Here is a 24,586-nt window from a genome sequence, read left to right on the forward strand (position 1 = left end):
CTTTCGGAGCTACAGGGATTTAAAGAGTCAGATTTGCGGCGCTGCCGCGGATCCCTGAAAAACGCCCCATACAAAATGGCTCGAAAAAATGACGTCATAGGCAATGTAATGATCGTTAAATTTGTATGCGCGTTCAAACAAAATTACTAATATCTTTGTTATTTGTGCGTTTATCTTTATAGTTCATATAATAAAAAATGTCACATTTAATGTAAGGAAGCTAAAACTGTATGAATTTTCATCTAATTACGATAAAAAAATTTTAGTAGTTTTTGAAATTTTATAATCTCATTTATTTTGCAAATATCCAGACAATCTTTGCTTTTTATGTATAAATTAGTTAACATTGACCCTATTTACCCGAATGTATCATAAAAATCAATATATTCAAACCTAGTCATCATCCCCATTATAACAACGAACTTAGTATTTCTGTTTGTATTATATTTTTTAATGTTACAGGCGAGTTGGCCGACCACTTGGTAGGTGGTCCGATGACATCGTAAAAATCGCTGACAATACAACTAAACTAGCCAAAGATCGGCAGAGATGGTCTAACTGGAGGAGGCCTTCACCCTCTCCAAGAGAGGTTCTTGTATTACTTTTACAAATCTGTTTATAAAAAAAAAATATTTTGTAGTAATTCAGTATAATTTGTTTAAATTGTCTTATTAGTTGTATATATTACCTGTAAAACAAGAAATAAAAGGCTTTTTTTTGTATTACATTTTTTAAATCATTTTCTACCACAAATGCGCTTACAGAACTCAAAGTAGACAAATTTAAGCTTTATGGTCCAAAGAACAAGGTCCATAATCTATTTGACGTTAAATTGGTTAGAACTTTTCCACTGTACTCGCAAATCAAATACTGACACGAGGCCCAAAGAAACGTAGGCGCAAAACTAATATCGATAACAGCACTAATCAACTAAATTACCGATTAGGTTATTCCTAACAAAACGTTACCTGTTATTAACTAATAAATTTAAAATTAATAGCATATTTCCACGATTTTTTTGACGTTACAACATTGCACTAATTACGAGGTTACAATATGTATAAATGTAATTATTAATTTATTAATTAATTAACAGAAATGAGTGGATCATCATCCGCTAGCTTTATTAATTAGGGGCTCTGTCATTATCATCGTATTCAATACCATTTTTTTTAATTTCGAATAATGTTTATATACCTATTATTAACAATTTTATAGAATAAAACCAGCCTTCCCGTTGCGGGACATTTTAAGTGCCCAAGCAACTGGTGGCCAGGGCTAGGTCTAGAGTTTCATTTTTTTTTAATATTTAATGGGACCTTAGCGGCGTCACCGGGGGGTTTGGGCAAGCGTATCGCCTGATGGGGCCCGAAGGCAGAAGCAGAGTAGATGGACGGAACAACTCTCTAAGGGCGTCTACTCTGAGACTCGGACCTCTGCTTAGAGGACCGTTCGGGAAGAGTGTTTTGGCCTGAGTGTATGTCTGTGTGCTCCCGAGATCGTGACTTAAAAAGCTCACGTCTGGGTGACGTCAGATATCGGGACCTCGTCTTCGCCGGCGAAGACACTGTGTAGCTTGTGTTTGTGTTGCCTGGGAAGCATTGTCGTTCGTTATGTCATCGTCATTACGTCAAAACATTAAGTCAATTATATTATTAATTTATTAACTATATCCGACGCCCCGCGGTTTCACCCGTGTAAAAACCGTTCCATGAGAATACGGGATTAAAAAATAGCCCATGACACTCACACTTACCTCCTAGAATTCGTGCTAAAGATACTCTATAGCGATTAAATGATAAATTGGCTGTTTAAATATTTGCCAAGTACAAAAATACCGCAGTGGTACGGCTTGCACCGAATACTTCACCACAGAGCAGTCGGACAAGTACACAGAATTAAGAGTAATAATAAATTAAGCACTTTGTGAAATTAATTCGTATCGTCACGAAGTTTTTCTCTCTGACAGTCATAATACGGCATAGATATAAAAATGGCGACTAGTTTATTACTCTGTCTAAGTTCGTGTGTCTGCATGATGTGACATGCACATTGCGACCAACACACGATCAGTTTTATCATATGTCAAGCCATATGTGCTGCAGGCACGTGAACTTATTGGATAATGAGTGGCAAGCGTAAGATGTGCCCACCACGTCATATCTCGAAAAGAGATATTTACCAATAGCGGCACAACCGAAAATATTAAAATTATAGCTCTATCCCTATAAATGTGACGGGATTAAAAGAGAACGCTATTTTCGAGTTCGCGGCTATTGGTCGAAATTTGTCTTTATCTCATCTCAACGTATGTCGAAGTGCGCATCTTAGGCCTACAGTACGCCTAGCATCCGTCGACGGCATGTCTCGTGAAAAGAAAGACATATTGTAGACCAATAGCGGCGGAATCTCGCTCTTTCACCCCCACCACTCTACGAAAGAGAGAGAGCGATATTTTGGAGTCCGCGGTTATTTGCCGACATCTTTTTTTTCCGTCTCGAAATTTATGTTGTGGTATCCATTTTAGGCCTACAAGTGGGCCATCTGCTTAGTCGGACGCGTATCTAAGTATAAGTTTTTTTTTTGGGTACCATGATACTATAGTATACAAAACCATTGGCATTATTTTAAATTCTGAAATTGTGAACAATATCTAAATAGGTACAATGGAAAAGAATTGTTCCACTCCATCATGCTGTAAGGAATGCCATTAAATTTACTGGTTGCGAGCAATTAGTTAACCATCAAATTAGTATTCAGAGTACCGCGACGGTTCATATATACAACATAATAGACCGACAACTTGCGATGGCCAGACCTTCTTTTCTTGCCACTGGGATTTGGCTTGGCTTTTATCCATCCCGACCGTAGCACAGATAGAACTGCGCATTCTACGGGCCCCATCAGGCGATGCTTCTGTGCTTCAAAAAAGTACTACTACTACTACTACTACTACTACTTGTAAGGTTCAGGCCAGTGTGGAAGTAAAACGTCGTAGTGCACAATAACAAATTCACTATTTATTCACTTTTCTTAACTTAATAACACTTTTTAGTAATCACTCCAAAATCTCAAGACTGAATGCCCGGCTCGACCGCAGTCGTCGTACCCCCCCTACCGACCTTTTCCCCCAGTTGGTCGGCCGTGATTGGTCGACGTCTGCGATTGCTCGAGCTCCCTGATTGGTCGACATCAATTGACCATCTTTTTATTAAATAAGAATCAAAAAGAACACTTTTAAAATTGAAAGTACATATAACAGTTAATTAGTAGACATATAATTCTATGGAAACCTAACAGCTCGGCCATCCTACCTTAAGCGAGTCCCTTCGCTTTGTTTTAATACCTTAATTTCAATATAATCACTAATACTTATTTGTAAGTTACACTTAAGTTACAAAATAAAGTGTGTATATATATAAATATATATATAACATTTTTTTTTTTCTTTTATAATTTTTTTTTTATTTAATTCATAGGTGATTTTTAACAATAATCATTCATCGAATAAAGTTTTGAAATTACATTCATCATCTTGTAAGTCCTAATTAATAAATATTATAGCTAAAAAAAATAATTAAGTGAATAAATACATTTTTTTAATCAATCTTTTATTAGTATCAAAAATGAATAAGCAAATAAAATTAATGAGAAACATAAATACTTATAATTACGCTTGTTAAGTTTAACATAATGTATAATGGTTTATAATATTAAGTAATTTCTGTTCGAAGACACAACCAGACATTTACATTAATCTTCTTTTTCAGTATTAGATTCAGATTCAGATTCATAATGTCTACAGTAATTCATCCATGGCTGGATTTTATCAACAGACACGACGAGTTCGTATTTCCGGCCATGTTTTCGTGTCAAAGGTGTGTCTTCAATCAGAAATCTGTCGTTATTGAGCATTTTTACCATGATGCGGTAGGGACCTTGATATTTTGATACAAGTTTTTGTGAGTTATCATTGTGAGGTACTTGCCTTTCGACTCTAACTAAATTACCTTCTTTATATTGTGTTGCCGCCTTTCTATGTTTATTGTAGTTAACTGCGTCTCTTACCTGTTGCTCTTTTATTTTCTCTCCTGTCTCTTTCCTAAGCACATCTAATTCTTCTACCGGAATCCTATTAATTGTATCGCTAATTATATCACTTAACTTACCTTCTGTCTTGCTGGTTACATTAAAGCCGAATAATAATTCAGAGGGGCTCTTATGTGTGGTTTTGTTTTTAGTTGTGTTTATACCGACCTGTATATCTTCAACATGATCATCCCAGCACTTCTCGTCTTCGACATGACTGCATGTAGCTAGCGCGTCTAAAATTGTTCTGTTGAACCTTTCGACTTGACCGTTTGCTCTAAGAGTCGCAACAGCATTTTTAATATGATTAATGCCGTATGATTTAACGAAGTCCTGGAATGTTTTGCTGGTAAAGCTCGTTCCCCTATCTTGTTTTAACAGCTGTAATACTTCTTCCAGTCTCTATAAACCTTCCTCGAAGTTCTTTGATGGAATCAATATATCGTCCATGTAAACAATGGCATACTTAATTTTGGCTTCCAACAGTATCTAATTTATGGTCCTCTGCCAATAGGTCCAGCTGGTCTTCTACTCGAGGCATCGGATAGTGATCTTTTTTTGTTTTTCTATTCAAAGCCCTATAGTCAACGCATAAACGTTTATCACCTGTTTTCTTCTGTACTATGATGATAGGGCTTGCATACGGCGATGACGACTCTCTTACTATTTGGTTGTCTAACATTTCCTTAATCATATTACTTACCATTAGTCTTTCAGCCTGCGACATGCGATAAGGGCGATATACGATGGGATCGCCATCAGTTACTTCTATGGTCATTTCATGTACCTTTGTAAAACCCAAATCATGTAATCCACTAGAAAAACAGTCACTAAATCTCGCCAATAACTCTTTCAAAGCTTGCCGCTGTTTAAATCTAACTTTGGATTATAAGTCACAGAGGTATCCATTGTTGTTTTATCGAAAACAACACTGAATGAATTTTTAATATTATCTGCTGAAACCTTGTTTTGTTCTACAGATCTAGTCAAAAGCGTGCCTGCAACGATACTTAAGGGTTTAGGTGGTGTAATATTATGAATAAGAATAGCCCCACGAACAAGCTTGATTTCGTACTGTCCCGGGAGTAAATAACTCTCTTAGTAAATACTCTTTACCGTCTGGGCCGCATAACGTACCTTTTACATATACTACACAATCTAGCATAGGACAACCAGTGGAAATTTGCACTGCGCGCATTGTATTGCTAGGGATTTCACAATCATGATTAGCCACTAACGAATTTTTATTTGGGACGATCCTTTGAAATTTAATTTCCTCTGGGGTCTTAATTATCAAGATGTCTGGTCTTTCAGTGAAGGAATGGCCTAAAAGAACAGGGTGCATTAGTACATAATTCTCTACAACATAAAGATCTATTGTCGCGGCTACGCCTTGAACTTCAACCGTGGCGACCACTGCTCCAAGAGGGCTAACTAGGTTGCCTCCTATACCCCTAAGGGTGGGTAATTTATCCCGCGGTGTCATTTGGAGATTTAAGCATTTGACCTCACTTTCCCTAATAAGTGAACACTGACTACCCATGTCTATATGGCTACTCACCGTAGATCCGTTGATAGTGATGTCCATGACGTATTTATTAATTCCAACATCTTCAGTCATCACTTCTGAGATCTGCTTGTGATTAAGATCGTTACCCGAAGTAGCCGTAGTCTTAGTCTCGATTGTCGATCTTCCCACGTTCTTGTAACAGTTCGAAGTAAGGTGACCAAATCGATTGCACGTCGTGCACCATATTTTACCCTTTTAGACAACATTTCGGTTAAGAGCTCGGCATAATCCTCTTTACATGGGAAAGATTCTATTAATTTCTTTTTCCATTCCGGCCACGTATGTAGTATCGAACTTAAACCCTGATACCATGTTCTGGCTACGCCGGTTAATTTAGGCAATGAGTAGTGTATGATTTCCCTTTCTTCCCAACCATATATTTCGGCACACTCCTCCACTTTATTGATCCATGTTAAAATAGATTGGTCTTTCGACAAAGGGTCGAACTCCGGTACCACATTCGTGTTAAACGTTATTTTAGGTTTATCCGAACTCTTAACTTTTTCTAAAATAGCTAAAAATTTATCCATCATATCTTCATCTTTACGTTTCGACGTTTTTGACCTTTTTGGGGCGGCGACTCGCCGACTGAACTCAAAGAATCGCTTGTTTCATTGTTTTTAGTTTCGGCGTGACGTCGCTTTGACCGTGATTTTCTATTCCTGTTCGTATGTAATTCCTCGTCAGTATCGGAGGACACAGAATGGTGCTTCTTCCGTCCTTGTGACCGCAATGTTCGGCTTCGTTTATATAAACGTTGCGGTTGATCAGTTAACCTTCTACTAGATTCTTTCCTTGACTCTCCTGCACAACTATCCGTATCCGAATCAGCCATATTTCCTCCTCCACTTACACGTTCCGGTTCTTTTCTAAGCTGTAACCTCAACCCCCCACCTGGGATTGAGTTCCTTAGATGAGACCCCCCACCTGGGGCCTCACCCCTCCTTAGGTGAGACTCCCCACCTGGAGCCTCACCCCTCCTTAGATGAGACCCCCCACCTGGGGCCTCACCCCTCCTTAGGTGAGACTCCCCACCTGGAGCCTCACCCCTCCTTAGATGAGACTCCCCACCTGGAGCCTCACCCCTCCTTAGATGAGACCCCCCACCTGGAGCCTCACCCCTCCTTAGGTGAGACCCCCCACCTGGGGCCTCACCCCTTACTTGCATATATGACCCATCACCTAGGGTATCCTTCCTTGACATCATCCCTCCACCTAGGGATTCTGTCCTTTGCCTTAACTCCCCACCTGGAGTTTTTTTCCTTTTAGACCCTTTACCTTGGGTATACTCGGTATCATTTTCATCATTTTTCATTATCTGAAACTTTCAAGAACACAGCTTAGAATTTTATATTTAATATAAAATTCGTAATATTTTAAAAGTTCTGACACCTATTTTCGATTATCTATAAGTTTCAATAAATACGGTTAGTAATCATTATTTTTATTTTAACACGTGGTAATCTTTCTTAGATATGTTAAAAGTGTTAACAGAAAAGGAAATATCCCATAAATAAAAAATAAAAAAATAATATAAAAAAAAAAAAAAAAAAAATACTAAAGTATCCACAAAAGAAAGAAAAATATATAAATAAATAAATAAAAAAAAAAAAGGATCTCATTAACACCAAATCGAGTTTAATTTATTTTTGTGATTCAGTCAATGATAATTTTATACTATAGACCCTTCAAAATTACCGCAAAAAGTGATCCGATTAATACTACGACACTGAGTGAACACATGCACAATCTTGTTTTTAATTCCATTATACACTTATGTATATCTCACTTTTTGAATACACAACTTGACATTGTACGTATTTACACGGTATTTATAAATTATTTGTTTAAATAACGTTCATTGTTGACCACAACTAACATTGAATTGACTATAAATTTCCTCTTTTGAAAGCCTTATTTTTCATACTATTGCATTGGATTCATTACCTTCGAGTTACACTTAGTTTATTATTTTGCTTAGGTAGACAATCCTTTTATTTTTAAGTTTTAGTTTAGAATGTAAGTACTTACGTTTTTCCGAGCGTGTGGACGTAGCAAGAAAATGTAAATTTCCTTGATTATCCCACTTATGAACTGTAAGGTTCAGGCCAGTGTGGAAGTAAAACGTCGTAGTGCACAATAACAAATTCACTATTTATTCACTTTTCTTAACTTAATAACACTTTTTAGTAATCACTCCAAAATCTCAAGACTGAATGCCCGGCTCGACCGCAGTCGTCGTACCCCCCCTACCGACCTTTTCCCCCAGTTGGTCGGCCGTGATTGGTCGACGTCTGCGATTGCTCGAGCTCCCTGATTGGTCGACATCAATTGACCATCTTTTTATTAAATAAGAATCAAAAAGAACACTTTTAAAATTGAAAGTACATATAACAGTTAATTAGTAGACATATAATTCTATGGAAACCTAACATACTAAACTCATCAAAAAAAACCAAGACAGTCCGCCAGAACAGTACGTACTCGAACTTGCGGACTGTTTTTGATGAGAAGTATATAAAAAAAAATACTAAATCTCTTCTCTAGCGAAGAGTTCCCACGAAGCTAAGGATCTGGCGACTAGATGAATGATTCCTCACGATAAAGCGGGGAAAATATCAAAAAATACTCTCGTATTTGATACAAAAGTTTATTATTACGATTAGGCATTTTAATTCACTTCTATCTCTCTGTGTAGCACTATGTAGAAAGAGAGAGATAGTTTCAATGAATTCGAAACTAGCGCTTGCGAGTTATACAAAAAATCATTATACATAAATAGAAGAAGATGAAGTTGACGATGAAATAATTTATTGCACACAAAAACAAATAAAAAAAAATTATAATTTAATCTAAAAATTAGCATGCAGAGGCGTAGTAGAACTTTAGTAGTAGTGGTACTTGGGACTTGCTCCCTTCCAGGCTACCACGACCCAAATTACATTATCGGTAAGTAAGTAAGTACGGTACATTTTAGATTTGCTTTATGTTTGTCAATCGATTGACAAACATAAAGCAAATCTAAAATGAGGCAAGTCTGGCCATTGCAAGCTCGTCGACAAAGTCGGCACGAGTGGATATAATATTGCGGGCGTCAGTCTCAAGTGCCCAATAAACGAAGCGCACGATCCAACAAACTCGAGACAGCTCTTGGATACGATCTAAACAGTAAACAACGATCTACGGCGTAAAGTAAACAATAGCACACTGATTTATTACGAGTATAATAAGCTTTCCTCACTTGAGACTTTCCTTGAAAATTACCGTGATAGCCCAGTGGATATGACCTTTGCCTCCGATTCCGGGGGGTGTGGTTCGAATCCGGTCCGGGGCATGCACCTCCAACTTTTCAGTTGTGTGCATTGTCAGAAATTAAATATCACGTGTCTCAATCGGTGAAGGAAAACATCGTGAGGAAACCTGCATACCAAAGAATTATCTCAATTCGTGTGTGAAGTCTGCCAATCCGCATTGGGTCAGCGTGGTGGACTATTGGCCTTACCCCTCTCATTCTGAGAGGAGACTCGAGCTCAGCAGTGAGATATGGGTTGATGACGACGACTTGAGACTTGGTTGCTAACTACGGGCCTCATAAGAAGGCTCAGTCACACAGCGGGCGATGGAGCGAGCTATGCTTGGAGTTTCTCTGCATGATCGAATCAGAAATGAGGAGATCCACAGATAAACCAAAGTCACCGACATAGCTCAGCGAATCGCTAAGTTGAAGTGGCAATGGGCAGGGCACATAGTTCGAAGATTCAATGGACGTTAGGGTCCCAAGGTGCTGGAATGGCGACCCTGCACCGAAAACGCAGTGTAGGTCGACCCCGCACTAGAAGGACCGAGGTCAGCGGCATATGTGAGATTGTACTGTTTGCTGATGATACATCCTTAATTTTTAAGTCCGACAGAAATAAAGATAACTCTGACGACGTAAACCGTGCCATATCGCATGTGTCGCATTGGTTCACTGCAAATAATCTACTTTTGAATGCTAAGAAAACAAAATGTATTGAGTTTTCATTGCCAAATGTTATAAAACTAGATAAGTCTATAATGATCGATGGTGAAACACTAGAAATGGAGAGTTCCACAGTTTTCCTGGGAGTGACCTTGGATTGTAAACTTCAGTGGGGTGCTCATATAGAAAAACTGTCTGGTAAACTTAGCTCAGCGGCATTTGCCGTGAGAAAAATAAAACAGTTTACTGATGTCGATACAGCTAGGCTTGTTTATTTTGCGTACTTTCACAGCGTAATGTCTTACGGTATTTTATTGTGGGGCAAGGCTGCCGATATACAATCTATATTTGTACTTCAAAAAAGAGCAATTCGAGCAATATATCAATTAAAATCACGCGAGTCCCTTCGTCAAAAGTTTAAAGAAATAGGTATACTAACAGTAGCCTGTCAATATATATATAACTGTATAATATATGTAAGACAAAATATTAATTTGTACAAACGAAAAGGAGATCTAAACCCACGTCTTACTAGACACGGGCATAAGTTAGTTATTTCTGCATATCGTCTCCAAAGAGTAAAAAATCTTTTGTAGGTTTGGGTGTACTCTTCTATAATAAGATCCCCAAGACTGTGATGGACCTGCCAATGCATAGCTTTAAGCAATGTGTTAAAAAACATTTACTTAGTCGAGGGTACTACAACATTGATGAGTTCCTTAATGATAAAAATGCTTGGAGGCCGTTGGATCAGCTTCCACCTTCACACAGGAAGTAAAACTATAACAAATGTAAACAGTAATTGTTATCAATTGTAAATTATAATACTGTATGACTTTTTCAAAAGAGCAACTGTTGAGTTTCTTGCCGGTATCTTCTCAGCAGGACCTGCCTTCCGAACCGGTGGTAGAATCTTTACAAATAGTCAACTGACGTGTCAAAAGTGCTTGTAAAATGAGCCTACTTGAAATAAATGATTTTTGATTTTGATTTTTGATTTTGACATCAAACGGGTTGCAGAGAGCCGCTGGATGCTGGCGGCTCGAGACCGTGATGTTTGGAAGTCTATACAAGAGGCCTATGTCCAACAGTGGATGTCCATCGGCTGATAATAATGATGATGGTGATGATTAGTCTGTTTGTCCGCGATAAACTCAACGACTACTGAAGGGATTTTCATGCGGATTTCACTAATAGATGGTGATATGTGATGAAGAATCCTGTATGTATAATTTGTCACGATTTTGTGTATATTGGTTGAACTATAACTATAACAGTTGGAAGAAGTCAATCTGCTTGAAACTTTCATAGAAAACACTGCTAATCCTTTCGAGATATAGCAGATAAAACAATACATGGTGCGAAGATTTATAATAGAGATAAAATGTCACTAGTGCGATAAAACTGAGGCGAACAAAGGCGGCTAATTGTCTTAATTTCATTAGAGTCCCATAGTAAACAACGAAAGGTTTTTAAACAAATAATACCTAAATAATGTCGAACTGTGTTCAGGAACTGTATACACATACATATAATGGAATTAAACACAAAATTGTACATGTGTGTGCGCTCAGTGGAGTGAGTAAATTCGGATCACTATTTGCGGTGATTTTGTAGGTTGTAAGATATCTATAGTATAAAATATCGTTGACATGGTGAGATATTCTTTTCATTTCTGATTCGATCACGCAGATTCTCCGACCATAGATCGCTCAATCATCCGCTGAGTGACAGTCACAGCTAGCATAAATATTTACACAAGCATCAGTGGCGTGCACTAAATAGAAGCATAAATGCAATGCATACCATGAGGATTCATTACGAATCTGTATTAGAGGTGGAACTTTCCATTTTTGTACGTATAATGCCTACCCTAGTTAAAAACCTTGTGTACGCCAATGACAAGCATTTAAACCTCTCATTAACAAACGCTGATGCATTTTACTAAATACCTTTTTTAGTTATTGGGGTTCCTCATTATTACGTCATTCCTCTAATCCTGCTTGTACCATATAAATATTGATAAGATAAGGTTATATTAGTGCATATTATGGTATTATGTATTAATTATAAACTCTATGCTAATATTATAATGAGAGAAAGTGTGTTGGTGGAGATTACTGCATAGGTAATCTCTGGATCTACGAAATATTTATTTTGAAAATTCATTTATAGAAAACTACATCTTCACCAAAAACATGTGCTACTCGCTGATAATACAGCTCTTCATAGGTGAGAGAACTTTTAAAGTAGGTCAAGTTGTTACGGAGCGTAGTAACACAAAAACAAACTAAAATATCTATAAAATGTTAATTTAGACAGGTTTCTAAAATTAAGAATACTTGGTTAATTCTTTCGCTGTGATTATTCATTAGTGGAATACCTAATATACCTAAGTATATTAATAATGTAGTGTCTAAAAAATCTATCATATTACAATTTATCAATTTCAAAATAAAGCCGAAAGTAAATTCATACAAACCACCAAAATACCCAATTCCGCGAACAGTTACTTGGTTTCCCATGTGAACTGTGAAGCATAGCAAAGCAAGGAAATCCGACAAAATTCAGAACGAGCGCCGCCCGTACAACGCGTTTCCGAACGAAGCACTTTCGCCGGCGCTCGGTAGCCCTCGGCGGCGCTCGCTCCCCAGCTGACTGCCTCCGCGCCCGAGCGGGACAGGCATACGCGAAACGCAACGCGCGCGACAGGGACAGCGACGCGCGCATCCCGCCACCGCCGCCATTTATTTCTTTCTAGTGCTCGACTCCGTCGTAGTGACAGCGTTTTGTATTTTCGCGTGAGCGTAATCGTTTTATATGTGAAAATTGTATATTAAGTTACATATATATATTATTGTGTACGTGCGACGCGTTCGTGGATGCCGACAAATGTTGAAATATGTGTGTGCAATGTAAAAAATGTCTAATACGTGACGTGTGATACCGCAGCGATGTCTTTATATCCATCTGCTGGTGTCAACGAGAAATAATCGTGGATTATGCAAGTTGGAATGAGATGTGGACGAGTGTTAGGTAAATTTCGTGTATAAAACAGTGTATTGTGAAGTTTTTCGTAGCATGCTTGTAGTTCGCATCTGTCGTGACCACAGGTGATGGCACAACAATAGAAGGTACACAGGATAGTGAAAAAAAACTTTTGAATCTCTCATACTAGCACAGTACTCTATTTGTAAGCTAGCAGACGCCCTACGGTTTCACCCGCGTAGTTCCCATTGTCGTAAGAATACGGGAATAAAATATAGCCTATAGACACACAAATAGTGGCTATTTAATGGTAAAAGAATTTTTAAAATTGGTTTGGTAGATCCAGAGATTACCCCTACAACTTCACAAACTTTACATCATTATAATATTAGTATAGAAAAAAATCGGTAGGCATGATTAAAACAAAAAGATTTTGTAAAATAAATAGAAACTAAATTCACAAATAATTACCTATGATTAATTTATTATTTCCCACAAAAACATTTGAAAAAAAACATGATGATTCAAAACAAATCTAAAAATAGGATTTTATCAAAGTATGTTAATAACATACCCAAAACTTTTGCTTTAATTAAAAGAGAAAATGAGTTATTTACTGATATATTCTACAAAACACATTACTAATAAATCTATTAAATCCTGAATTAAATATAAATAGGTCCAGCAAACAAATATTTGAAGTGCCATAAAAATGAATTTGTTTTTTCTTCATCAAATAAATTTTCCTCACTTGGGTTAAATGGTGTCACACACCAACTACATTCTAATTAATAAAGTAACAATGGAACATGTGTTTTAATTAAAAAGAGTACTTGGCTGGTGATGCCCATAAACATAGCACTTTGTAGCTGCCATGTAATGGCATGCACAATGATTTTAACTAGGGTATGCTGTATACATACAATTTATACAATACTAGCGGACGCCCGCGACATCATCCGCGTGGAATTCAGTTTTTCAGGAATCCCGCGGGAACCATGTTTTTTTTTTCGGGATGAAAAGTACCTTATGTGTTAATCCAGAGCAAAATCTATTTTAATTACAAATTTCAGCCAAATCGCATATGTAACTGCAACACAAAATAAACATACACACAAACTAATATTACTGAGATGGAAAATTACTTTTCCAATACTGGTTCCAACACTCAGGGTAGGCATACAGTAGGCAGGGTAGGTAGGTATCTACCGATGTTGAAGCACAAATTGATTGAATCAATTATTTCCATTAAGGAAACACGAGTTAGGCATTACACCACCTATTTTGTGTACACACTTTGTTGTTCAAACACAAATTGTTATCTCAACTCTATATGACCTACATTGCAAGGAAGCTAAATCTACATATTAAAAACAATTTAAAAAAATTAAATAATACATACTAGACAATATCACAACTCTATCAATATTGCAAGGAAGCCAAATCTGTACATAATAAGTAAATATTTATTGAAAAAAGTGGTAGACATGCACATTATACAACACCAAAACAGCTGTTTTTTTATTTTTGTCTGTATGTTTGTTTATTTAGTCACATATCACTCATAAACTATTAAATAAATAAATATTTTTTTGTTTATCATATAGGCTGTTGAAGCTAAGCTTGGGAAATGATTTAAAATTATATAGACATCTGAAAATAATTTTGAAAAATAACTCTAAATAGCGTTATAATACTTTTGTTAATCCAATACATAGATATACTACTAATACATCAAAATCTATTGAGTATTTAAAAAATCCTTTTTAAAAAAACATTGTATAAAATAACGTTTACAATAACGTTGTTTGCAAAGTAAACATAATAAAATTGTAACAAAACTTTAAAAGTTTCTAAAGAGAATTTCATAAAAGGCTCATATGCTCAGCTGACTATCATCCAAAAGACACTGAATTAGCTGACAACCCAGACCTAACTTTAAGTTTAGAACCAATTTATTAATAAATAAAAATAGTTTCAACTAGATAAAACATACTGTATTTAATATTGTGTCCTGGTAACATCACTTACAAGTATTGATTTATTTACACATTCCAATGTACATGAATAAATTTCCCTCTAATTTTAATGCAATATACACAAGAATTAGCAATCATACAGACAATTAATAATTGAATCAGAATAACTTGAATCTAATATAGAAGTTCGATAATTAAAAAAAAATAAACACAGCTGTGCACTCTAGTAGAGCCACAAAATAATCAAATAGCATTATAACCAGTTCCAACTGAGACTGACTGACTTAATTAGCATTAGTTGAAGGTAGAATAAAATAAATTCATTATAAATCAGATCCTGATAATATATTTATTGACAGACAGATCTATATTAATAAAATTCAATGTCACTTTTCATTGTAATTTTATAACTCAAGAACTGGCTCACGTAACCAAACCAAATGTTTATGGGCTGTGTTCTATTTAGTAGATGGTTTATGTGAAGTTTGCACAAAATCGTGCAAGCGGTTTTTCATTTATCCCATTTTTTTGTAATAAATGAATTCAGGGGTAGGGTAGGAGTAGGGAGATTAAATTTTTTAATACTTTAGTAGTTTAAATTATTTAAATTCTTCTTTAACCTTCCAATAAAAGTTAAAGCTTTTTAATGATGACAAAATTTATAAGATTCTTAAATTGTAAACAAACAAAATACCAATGGTTACCTCTTTAAAGTTAGAAAGTTAGAAGTTTAGATCTTCTTTCTAAAAACTTGTATTAAATATAAAAAAATAATTACTTCAAAGTAACAAACAGTTCATGTATGCAAATGTAACCAAAATATAAATGAATGATTCATGAGCACTATATTAAGGAAAACTTTGAATTGGATTAACCTCTGCATTTGTAAATTAAAAATTGATTTACACAAAACTATTGATTGTATGGGAAATATAAATGAACCACTACACAATAAATGAACAATATTCCCCTAACCCTCCAATTATACCGTAATAACAAAGAAAAGGAACTACAATAGTCCAATTAGCGGAAATCGAACCCACGACCCTAAGTGTTTAATCCACCCCATTAACCACATACACTTATTAGAAGGCCTTTTATCTTGTTAAAAGTTAAAAGTAATCTCTCAAATTTGGCAGACGCTCTCTGCTCGTCTCGATTGTTGATGTTCTGTCAATGTTGGATAAGTTGTCTATAATATAGGTGAAACAACACAACGACCTACAAAACTCAACATTGTAATTTGTAGTGGATTATGCGTACGAGCCAAGGTTACTGAAATTGGAATTCATTTTAAAACAATTTACGTTTTTAAAACAATGGACTCGCACCAGTTCTTTACACTATTTAAATGAGTTACTGTTGCAATGAAAAATTATTGTTTAGTTTAAACTAATGAAAACTTTAGAAAATGTCAAGGTTAACAATACTTATTAATTAACTGAGCATAAATAATATAATATTTTAAAAAAGATAAATATACTATAGTCAGAGACAAAACCTAGCAGAAATAGTTATGAATGAAACAATAATGCAAATAAAAAACTTGATGTTCGCTTTGTGATAAAGTATAATTATTATTCTAATATTACTGTTAAAGTATCTATAAAATAAATAGTCATTGTCTAGTATCAAAGCCTAAGAAATATTATGGTAAAATATAATTATTATTCTAATAAGTATCTATAAAATTAATAGTCATTGTCTAGTATCAAAGCCTAAGAAATATTATGGTAAAATATAATTATTATTCTAATAAGTATCTATAAAATTAATAGTCATTGTCTAGTATCAAAGCCTAAGAAATATTATGGTAAAATATAATTATTATTCTAATAAGTATCTATAAAATTAATAGTCATTGTCTAGTATCAAAGCCTAAGAAATATTATGGTAAAATATAATTATTATTCTAATAAGTATCTATAAAATTAATAGTCATTGTCTAGTATCAAAGCCTAAGAAATATTATGGTAAAATATAATTATTATTCTAATAAGTATCTATAAAATTAATAGTCATTGTCTAGTATCAAAGCCTAAGAAATATTATGGTAAAATATAATTATTATTCTAATAAGTATCTATAAAATTAATAGTCATTGTCTAGTATCAAAGCCTAAGAAATATTATGGTAAAATATAATTATTATTCTAATAAGTATCTATAAAATTAATAGTCATTGTCTAGTATCAAAGCCTAAGAAATATTATGGTAAAATATAATTATTATTCTAATAAGTATCTATAAAATTAATAGTCATTGTCTAGTATCAAAGCCTAAGAAATATTATGGTAAAATATAATTATTATTCTAATAAGTATCTATAAAATTAATAGTCATTGTCTAGTATCAAAGCCTAAGAAATATTATGGTAAAATATAATTATTATTCTAATAAGTATCTATAAAATTAATAGTCATTGTCTAGTATCAAAGCCTAAGAAATATTATGGTAAAATATAATTATTATTCTAATAAGTATCTATAAAATTAATAGTCATTGTCTAGTATCAAAGCCTAAGAAATATTAATAATAGTGACATTGTTTTTACGGTATTTAAATGTCAAATACATATCTATACTAATATAATAAAGCTGAAGAGTTTGTTTGTTTGTTTGATTGAACGCGCTAATCTCAGGACTGGTCCGATTTGAAAAATTCATTCAGTGTTAGATAGCCCATTTATCTGAGAAGGCTATAGGCTATATATTATCCCCCACGATTAATCCCACGGGAACGAGAACGACGCGGGTCAAACCGCGCGGCATCAGCTAGTTTATAAATAATAGACAAGTCTATGTTAAAAGGAAGTATAAACCTGAAGTCGTTGATTCAAATTCACACATTTATTGCACACACAAATTAGGCACACTTTGCATTCTGCTTGTTGTTGTGGTTGTTGTCTATAAAACGTAAAATATGACGTCACAATCTCACCAATACCTAATTTATACGCAAAACACGCATGTGAATATGTTTATATGCCAAGTTAAAATTATCTAGTTAGGCCATAAGCTTAATAATTAAGCATTTAGAGGAAAACTTAATAAAATTAGTTAAAGGGGAGAAGGAATATTTGTCATATTTGAAAAAAATATAGCAACAAAATTTGAATTTACTAATTTAAAAAACAAAATAATAATTGGCAGAGCTGGCATTACTTATGTAGCGTACTTGTGTGCGTGCTGTATGTAGTAACGGTTGTTGTTTTTCTCTTTTCAGTCAATAAGACTATGAGGGTTGTAAAATAATGCAGTGGCTGCACAAAATATTGACGCTGGCAATAATTTGCGCAGCTGTGGAGGCCAGCGTGTGCCCCGCGGCGTGCGAGTGCGCGCGCGAGCGCCTGGCCTGCGCCGGCGCCGCCCTGCCCCACGCCAGACTCAGCAGAGCCGTCTTAGCCAACTATGGCCCTTCCCTCCAGGAGATCACGTGGACCAACTCCAACATGACCTCCGTAGACACTAAAGCGTTCGACGGGCTATACAACACCGTATACATCGATTTAAGCAGAAACGAAATCAAGAGAACCGAAAACGGCCTGTTCACGAGTCTGACTCGACTAAAGCATTTGAATCTATCCAGGAATCAAATAGACGACATACCGAGATACACGTTCGCCTATCTGGAGAACTTGGAGTTTCTGGACGTGTCTCACAACAATCTGCAAGTGCTACCGTTCCAGGTGTTCGGGCAGATGATTAGATTACAGTATTTGGATATATCTTATAATAAACTCGCTACTTTCTTAGATTACTATTTTAAACCTAATCGCCAACTGAAAACACTGTTCCTAAACAATAATAGCCTAGTCAAAATTACTTCAAACGCTCTAGTCAACCTCGAGGAATTGGAGACGCTCGATATATCTAGCAACAAATTAGATCATATACATAAATCTCTATTAGATAACTTAGAACAGCTGAGAGAACTAGACCTGAGCAACAATAATTTACAAAACATATCACAAGATGCTTTTAAAAATCTCAATAATTTAAAAACGCTGAATATAGGCGGCAACAGACTGAAAGCGGTGCCCTCGATGCTCTTCCAACATAACGAAAACTTGATAACGATCTACCTCGACCACACAGAAATAGCCGTTTTACAGAATACAAATTTTAAAAGATTACACAATCTGCAGCGACTTTACATTAGAAATAACGCCATGCTGCGTGAAATAGAGCCTTACGTGTTCCTGGACACGCCTGCTCTGACACATTTGGATATAAGTGCGAACGGCTTGACTTATCTCCCTCAGTCTTTGATGAGTCTAGATAATTTAGAAGAATTAAGAATAGGAGATAACCCGTGGGCTTGCGACTGCAGAATGGCATGGTTCGTCAGCTGGATAGAGAAGCGAAAGGAAATAGTGAAATCAGATTTGAGTTGCCGCTTAACTTATCCAAATGACATGTTGACGATTTTGAACAACACAAATTGCAAGCCTCCAGTTTTAATAAATCGCAGTCCTCTGAGTTTGCACAGACTGCAAACCGACGCACGGCTCCGGTGTATATTCGATGGGAATCCGTTGCCATCGATAACCTGGATCACTCCGACGAGAGACGTGTACCATTGGAACCCGGAGCCATCGCTGCCGGACATATTCCATAAGCACGGGATAGCACACGATCAGTACTATCGCCCCATAGATTACAGTAAGTCGAGAGTGAAAATACACGAAGACGGATCTCTATTCGTAACCGACATTCACAGGCAGGACAGCGGGATTTATTTGTGTTTAGCATCAAATCCTTCGGGCAACGTGACCGCAGAAGTTGTCCTGAACATAGATCCGATAACTATGTTTGAAATAAAAATCTACAGTTTGCTATGTGGAGCTATTTGCGCAGCAGCGTTTCTTGGCCTCACGTTACTAGTGCAAGCTCTGAGATACATATTCCACAGGTTAGTTACTATCATAGTAATTATTAAATCGTGTATACGTAAAGATTATTAAAAAATTTAAATGTTAAATGTTTGATATTTTAGATTTCGCCTTTTGGAGACGTGCTGCAGTTGTTGCACGTGCGTCCAAAGAGATGCTCCGCGCTCTCGACAAATCTACCACATGCTCGACAATATCGAACAGTACAAAAGGCAGCAGTTGGAAAAGTTAAGGGAAAACTACGCAGTTCAGGTAAACCTTTTTCATAACTATAATATACTCCTATTTAATGTTTGTATGTTTTATCGATTGTTCTATTCCTAGGTGCATCGGATTAAAGAAAACTGCACACAACAAATGGATTGGATACAAGGCAGTTACACCACTCAGGCAGCTCACTTACGCAATATCAGAGACATTGGCACAAACCATTTGACTGCAATGAAAGATCAATATTATGATCAGGTATGTACTATGAGAACATGATTAATATTTTATAGAATGTTATTATGACACACGTGATTGCGCGGAGTTTTATTTATAGCAATAAATGAAATGACCTTCCAAGAATCACAAAAACACGTTTCTTGCAAAGTTTTTCTATTACTTCCAAGCGTGATACAAAAAAATAAATGTAAAAATAAATTTATAATATTTCCTCATTTGTTTGTGCAGGTGAAACGCGTTCGCGAATATTCCACATCGCAGCTGAATTGGGTGAGAGAGAACTACGTGTTCCAACGGAACAAAATAAGAAAGTTCAGCGCCCACCAGATACTGAGACTGCGCGAATCCTACAAATACCAACAGCAGACGCTGAACAAGGTTTTGGAGAACCTGCCCAGTCTGTACTTCGAGAACTGTCGCAACGGCTCGTGCGGGCGGAGCGACTCGATGCCCTTCGACCCTGACGTCGAAGTCATAGACATGTACCTCAAGACCAAGATCGAAAAGTTGGCCAAGCTTCCCAATCCCGACGAAGAGAGCAAGATATCGATATACTACACGCCCACAGAAAGGTCAGTCAACTCTCGACGGAATTCACCAGTGACTATACCCGACGGGATCCACATAAACATCATAGAGAGAAGCGGGCCGCCGAAGTTGCTGGCGATGATCAAACCCTTGCCCGCGCCGCCGCCCACTGTGGAGCTTCACACGCCGGTCTCCGGATCTCAGTCGCCGTCCAGATCCAAACAAAAGTACAGAGAAGACGCCAAACCTTCCAGCGAACCTCTGTTGGGGCACAGGGAAGACCGCGCGCGGCGCAAGCTGAGGCTGGCCGCTAGCGTCAGTTCCCCCGAACTGTGTCGGGATGTGGAGAAGGAGGAGGCTATGGCGGAGGACAGGGATAAGTCTAGGGTGTTGATCGCGGTGGAGTTGGCGCAGCCGGAGTGCCAGATGCGGCACACGGCGGGACAGTTGGTGTGCGGCGAGTGCGCGCGGCTGTGCGAGAACACGCCCTTGTAGTACAGGCTTCTGACGCGCGTGTTCAAGATCTACGCGCTCGGGCCCGCGCCCGGCAGGTCCGATGACATTCGCCTGTGCGACTTCAAGGAGTCTCCGTCTTACGTGTAACTAAACTCATCTTGCCTGGTATCGGAGTAACTAAACTAACATTACGGTCGAGTGTCGGAACCGCTTGTACTTTTAAGTAAGCTGTGATAGTCTAGATTGGAATAAATAATAAACCGTGTATGTGTATTAGTGACAATTTTTTTTTTCGTTTCTCCTAGCGGTAGGTTAAGGAGAATTGATGCGATCTGTACCATCCCTTAGTGCAAAGGCGGCACACTTGGCAAACGTTGATAGATTTTGATTAACGAAACATTATCTAAAACTAATACTCAGGGATCCCTAGAACATTTTGTACACCAAATTACTAACAAGCTAATTCTTCGTGTGACTATAAGTAGAATTTTGAAGTATAACTTTATTTTACATTGCGTTAGACTTAAACTTTAAAATAAAAGGCATAAGGTCTATTTTAGTAGTACGTTATTCCGATTCAATAGACCAAAGTCTTGAAAAAAAAAATATAATTTACAGGTGTGCTACTTTGTACTATTGTAAATCCGATTCAATTAAGAGTTTATGTAGGTTTTGATCTTGTAAATATCGTCTACCTATTGTTTCTCAATCATTTATTATTTTTTTCCATTTTGATGTATTTTTTAGGGTTAAAGAAAATCTCTTAGAGCGTTATGCATTTTATATTTGTTCGTCTTGAAAATAAAGTAATAAAAAAATGTGTAGTTTAATATGCGAGGTGTAAGGAAGTTGTTACTATAATTGTTGTAATTTATCAGGTTGTTGTAAACTAGTGTATCCAACTAGCCACTGCTAACGTACCAGCCTAGAACATCTACATCATTCATATTCATACACCTAATGACCATGACCATCTATGTAGGGCCTTTGACAATGTACAATCGCGTCGAATACTTTTATCGTAAATATACCCGAATACTGAAAATTTCTATATATGTATTTTTGTATTAGATCGTTGACCTCATTCCATTAATGCGTCGACTAAATTAATAGAATATAAATGTAGGTCTCATTAATATGAATTATAATACAAATCAATTAATGATATATGTTGTAATTGATAAGATTTAATATAAATCAATGAATTATAAGATTTTTCCATCACGAAATCATGGCGAGGGCATATCTACGATAGTTAATTGTTCTTTGCCTCTGACGCGGGAATATTTCGCATTGTGCAAAGGCTTTTAAATATAATTCAATGAAAATAAAAAAAAAATTGGCGTAGCTAGAAGTACGGCTATTAGCCTAATAAATCTTCCCGCTTTTATTTTTGTAAAATTTAAACAAATTATAATAATGAAATTATAATTGTAAAATCTTGTTGAAATAAAATAATTAGATTGATCCGCTGGCGCCTTATTTTGGACTTATCTTCAATATTTTTTTAAATTTTAAACAAACTATTCTTACACAAATATATATTTAAAAAACTCAAGCTTTATATATGCTTGTTTTTTTGTATTGAAGGATTTTTATCCATTCAAAGTAAAAAAAAAAAATAATATCAAAAAATTTTTAGTGGTATACTCTCGCTAACTTTTGACTACTGTACACATTTGCTATTTAAGGCTTTTCTCCACTTTGCAAAGCACTTTAAATTATAAACGAAAATGTTTCCGTCCTTTTTTCACTGCGTTTGTCATATCAATATACTTTTTTAATTTTATTTTTGTAAAATATACTATCAATAAAACATCTCACCCTCCATTAACAAATCATATGACAGGCTATAAATCTAGCTACGCCAATAATAAACTATGAACCGTAACAGATGTACTATATTTATATAATCGAATATATTCTATCGGTTTTACTGCATAATTGTGTTAAGTGTTCAAAATGTGTTGTTGTCTTCCTCCCCATCATAATGTAAAAGGTGACAGCAACAGTTAATGGTTAGTTATGTTAATGGTTTAGAGAAACTATGGGCTCAGGACTTGGTGGATTTATGTATAAAATATATATCAGTGTCCATGGTAACAGAAAATATATTTGTTAAATTCATTCTAACCCAACCCCTTGATATATTTCTTCAAATTTAAATAAAATTTTTTTTTTAAATATTCTTTGAAACGTGATTTTTGGAAATTCCTTAATACAATTTTTTTTACATTTTTTCCGGTTTGGGCTGATAATTTGTCAATCAGACGGAAAAGACAAGTTAAACAAAACTCAATTGGTGGAGTATGCCCAAATAGTTTCAATGCATTGTTGTTATTCATAAATTCAAATAAAAATAAAAATCAAAAACAATCTAAGACAAAATGTGAAGGATAAGTAGAAATATGATAAAAGAGAAGAAAAAGTGGAAACATGTAGGGCCAAACCCACTTGTTAGTGGTATAACTATAAAAATATTATATATATAAGATCCAATATGACACGTTTAAACGATTTGGGCACATTTTAAAAAAATATGACTTTAGTTTTCTTTTTTTTTTAGAAGTGCTAGAAAAATAGTTGAAATAAGTGACCGATGAAAGGTAAAGGGTGAATAATGATGGAAATCAGTAAAAGATAATTATGAGTAATCAATGAATAAGATCCAATATGGAACTCAAACTATTTGGGCAAATTATAAATGAATGAAAATAATATGTGTGTAGCTTTTTACTTTTATAATGTATGCCACAAACGTTGATTAAGACAATTTTGCAGTAAACACCGTATATAATATATATTTATACTGTACACATATATTTTGTGCAAAGTCTTGCAGTGTTATGCCAAAATGCTAACCATACAACAATGATTATAATATTATATTGTATTGTATAATGTTTCTTAAAATATAAAATTATACAATTATTGTTGAAAATTTTCTAAATAATTATTATAAAGGAGAATAAGCAAATCATGAGGAATAAATTATTTTTCAATGTATACTTTTGTTTTAATTTCTTTGAAAATCTATAGTAACAAACTTGGGGTCGGCTTCGCCACCCTATGTTAAGTGTCGGTTAGTTAAACTCAACTTTTGTCACTTTCTTATTATATTTCGAATGACAAGGACAAAACTTGGGAATAAGCTATCAGACACTAATCAGAAAGTAGTGAAATCAGCCCTTAATCTTATTAGATGTAAGCATTGTCGAAACCTCTTTAATGATTAATATCAGTTTAATGATTAATACCATTAATCAGCAACTCTGGCATAAATTTAAAGTTTCCAAACTTCTAATAATTTAATTATGTGTTAATAAAATGTTGTGTTAATTGTCTTTAATGTATGTATTAATTTTATAGGAAAACTACATGCCTTCTGTTTAAATTAAATCATACTAATACTGTGGCGTGCACTTCATAGACACAAAAATGTACTGTCTACCCTGAGGACTCATTATGAACCTAAATCGGAGGATTTCTTTATTTCGTATAAACTGTATGTATAGTGCCTACCCTAGTTAAAAAACCTGGTGCACACCACTGCTAATGCAAAAAATAAGTATTAAAAAAATAATCAAATTATATTGGTTGTAATGGTTATGCGTTTCACAAAGATCACAAAACACCAGCTGACGTATTCACTAGGTTGGTTATTTGTTAGTATAG

The 24,586-nt window shown here is 35.5% G+C and overlaps 2 protein-coding genes across 5 annotated transcripts in view; one reads left to right on the forward strand and one right to left on the reverse strand.

Moving 5' to 3' along the window:
• LOC112048469 (cytokine-like nuclear factor N-PAC) overlaps positions 1-24,586 on the reverse strand; it is an 85,822-nt gene that overhangs the window by 41,374 nt on the left and 19,862 nt on the right. The window lies entirely within an intron of this gene.
• On the forward strand, positions 12,364-23,917 carry LOC112048468 (leucine-rich repeat and immunoglobulin-like domain-containing nogo receptor-interacting protein 3). Of its 2 annotated transcripts, none has more exons than XM_024085998.2 (5): positions 12,364-12,754; positions 17,812-19,500; positions 19,585-19,732; positions 19,805-19,945; positions 20,156-23,917. In XM_024085998.2, exons 2-5 carry the CDS (start codon positions 17,840-17,842, stop codon positions 20,948-20,950), a joined length of 2,745 nt encoding a protein of 914 aa, XP_023941766.1. In that variant the 5' UTR covers positions 12,364-12,754; positions 17,812-17,839; the 3' UTR covers positions 20,951-23,917. The 2 variants fall into 2 exon arrangements, with proteins under 2 accessions (XP_023941766.1, XP_023941765.1); XM_024085997.2 differs by having other exon boundaries at positions 12,364-12,656.

This window comes from Bicyclus anynana, chromosome 23 (assembly GCF_947172395.1).
Source record: "Bicyclus anynana chromosome 23, ilBicAnyn1.1, whole genome shotgun sequence".
Taxonomy (NCBI): Eukaryota; Metazoa; Arthropoda; class Insecta; order Lepidoptera; family Nymphalidae; genus Bicyclus; species Bicyclus anynana.

Coding starts and splice junctions, on each gene's coding strand:
- LOC112048468 (XM_024085998.2), top strand. CDS start 17,840: ATGCAGTGGCTGCACAAAATATTGACGCTGGCAATAATTTGCGCAGCT. Junction 19,501..19,584: donor CTGAGATACATATTCCACAG/GTTAGTTACTAT, acceptor TTGATATTTTAG/ATTTCGCCTTTTGGAGACGT. Junction 19,946..20,155: donor AAGATCAATATTATGATCAG/GTATGTACTATG, acceptor TTGTTTGTGCAG/GTGAAACGCGTTCGCGAATA.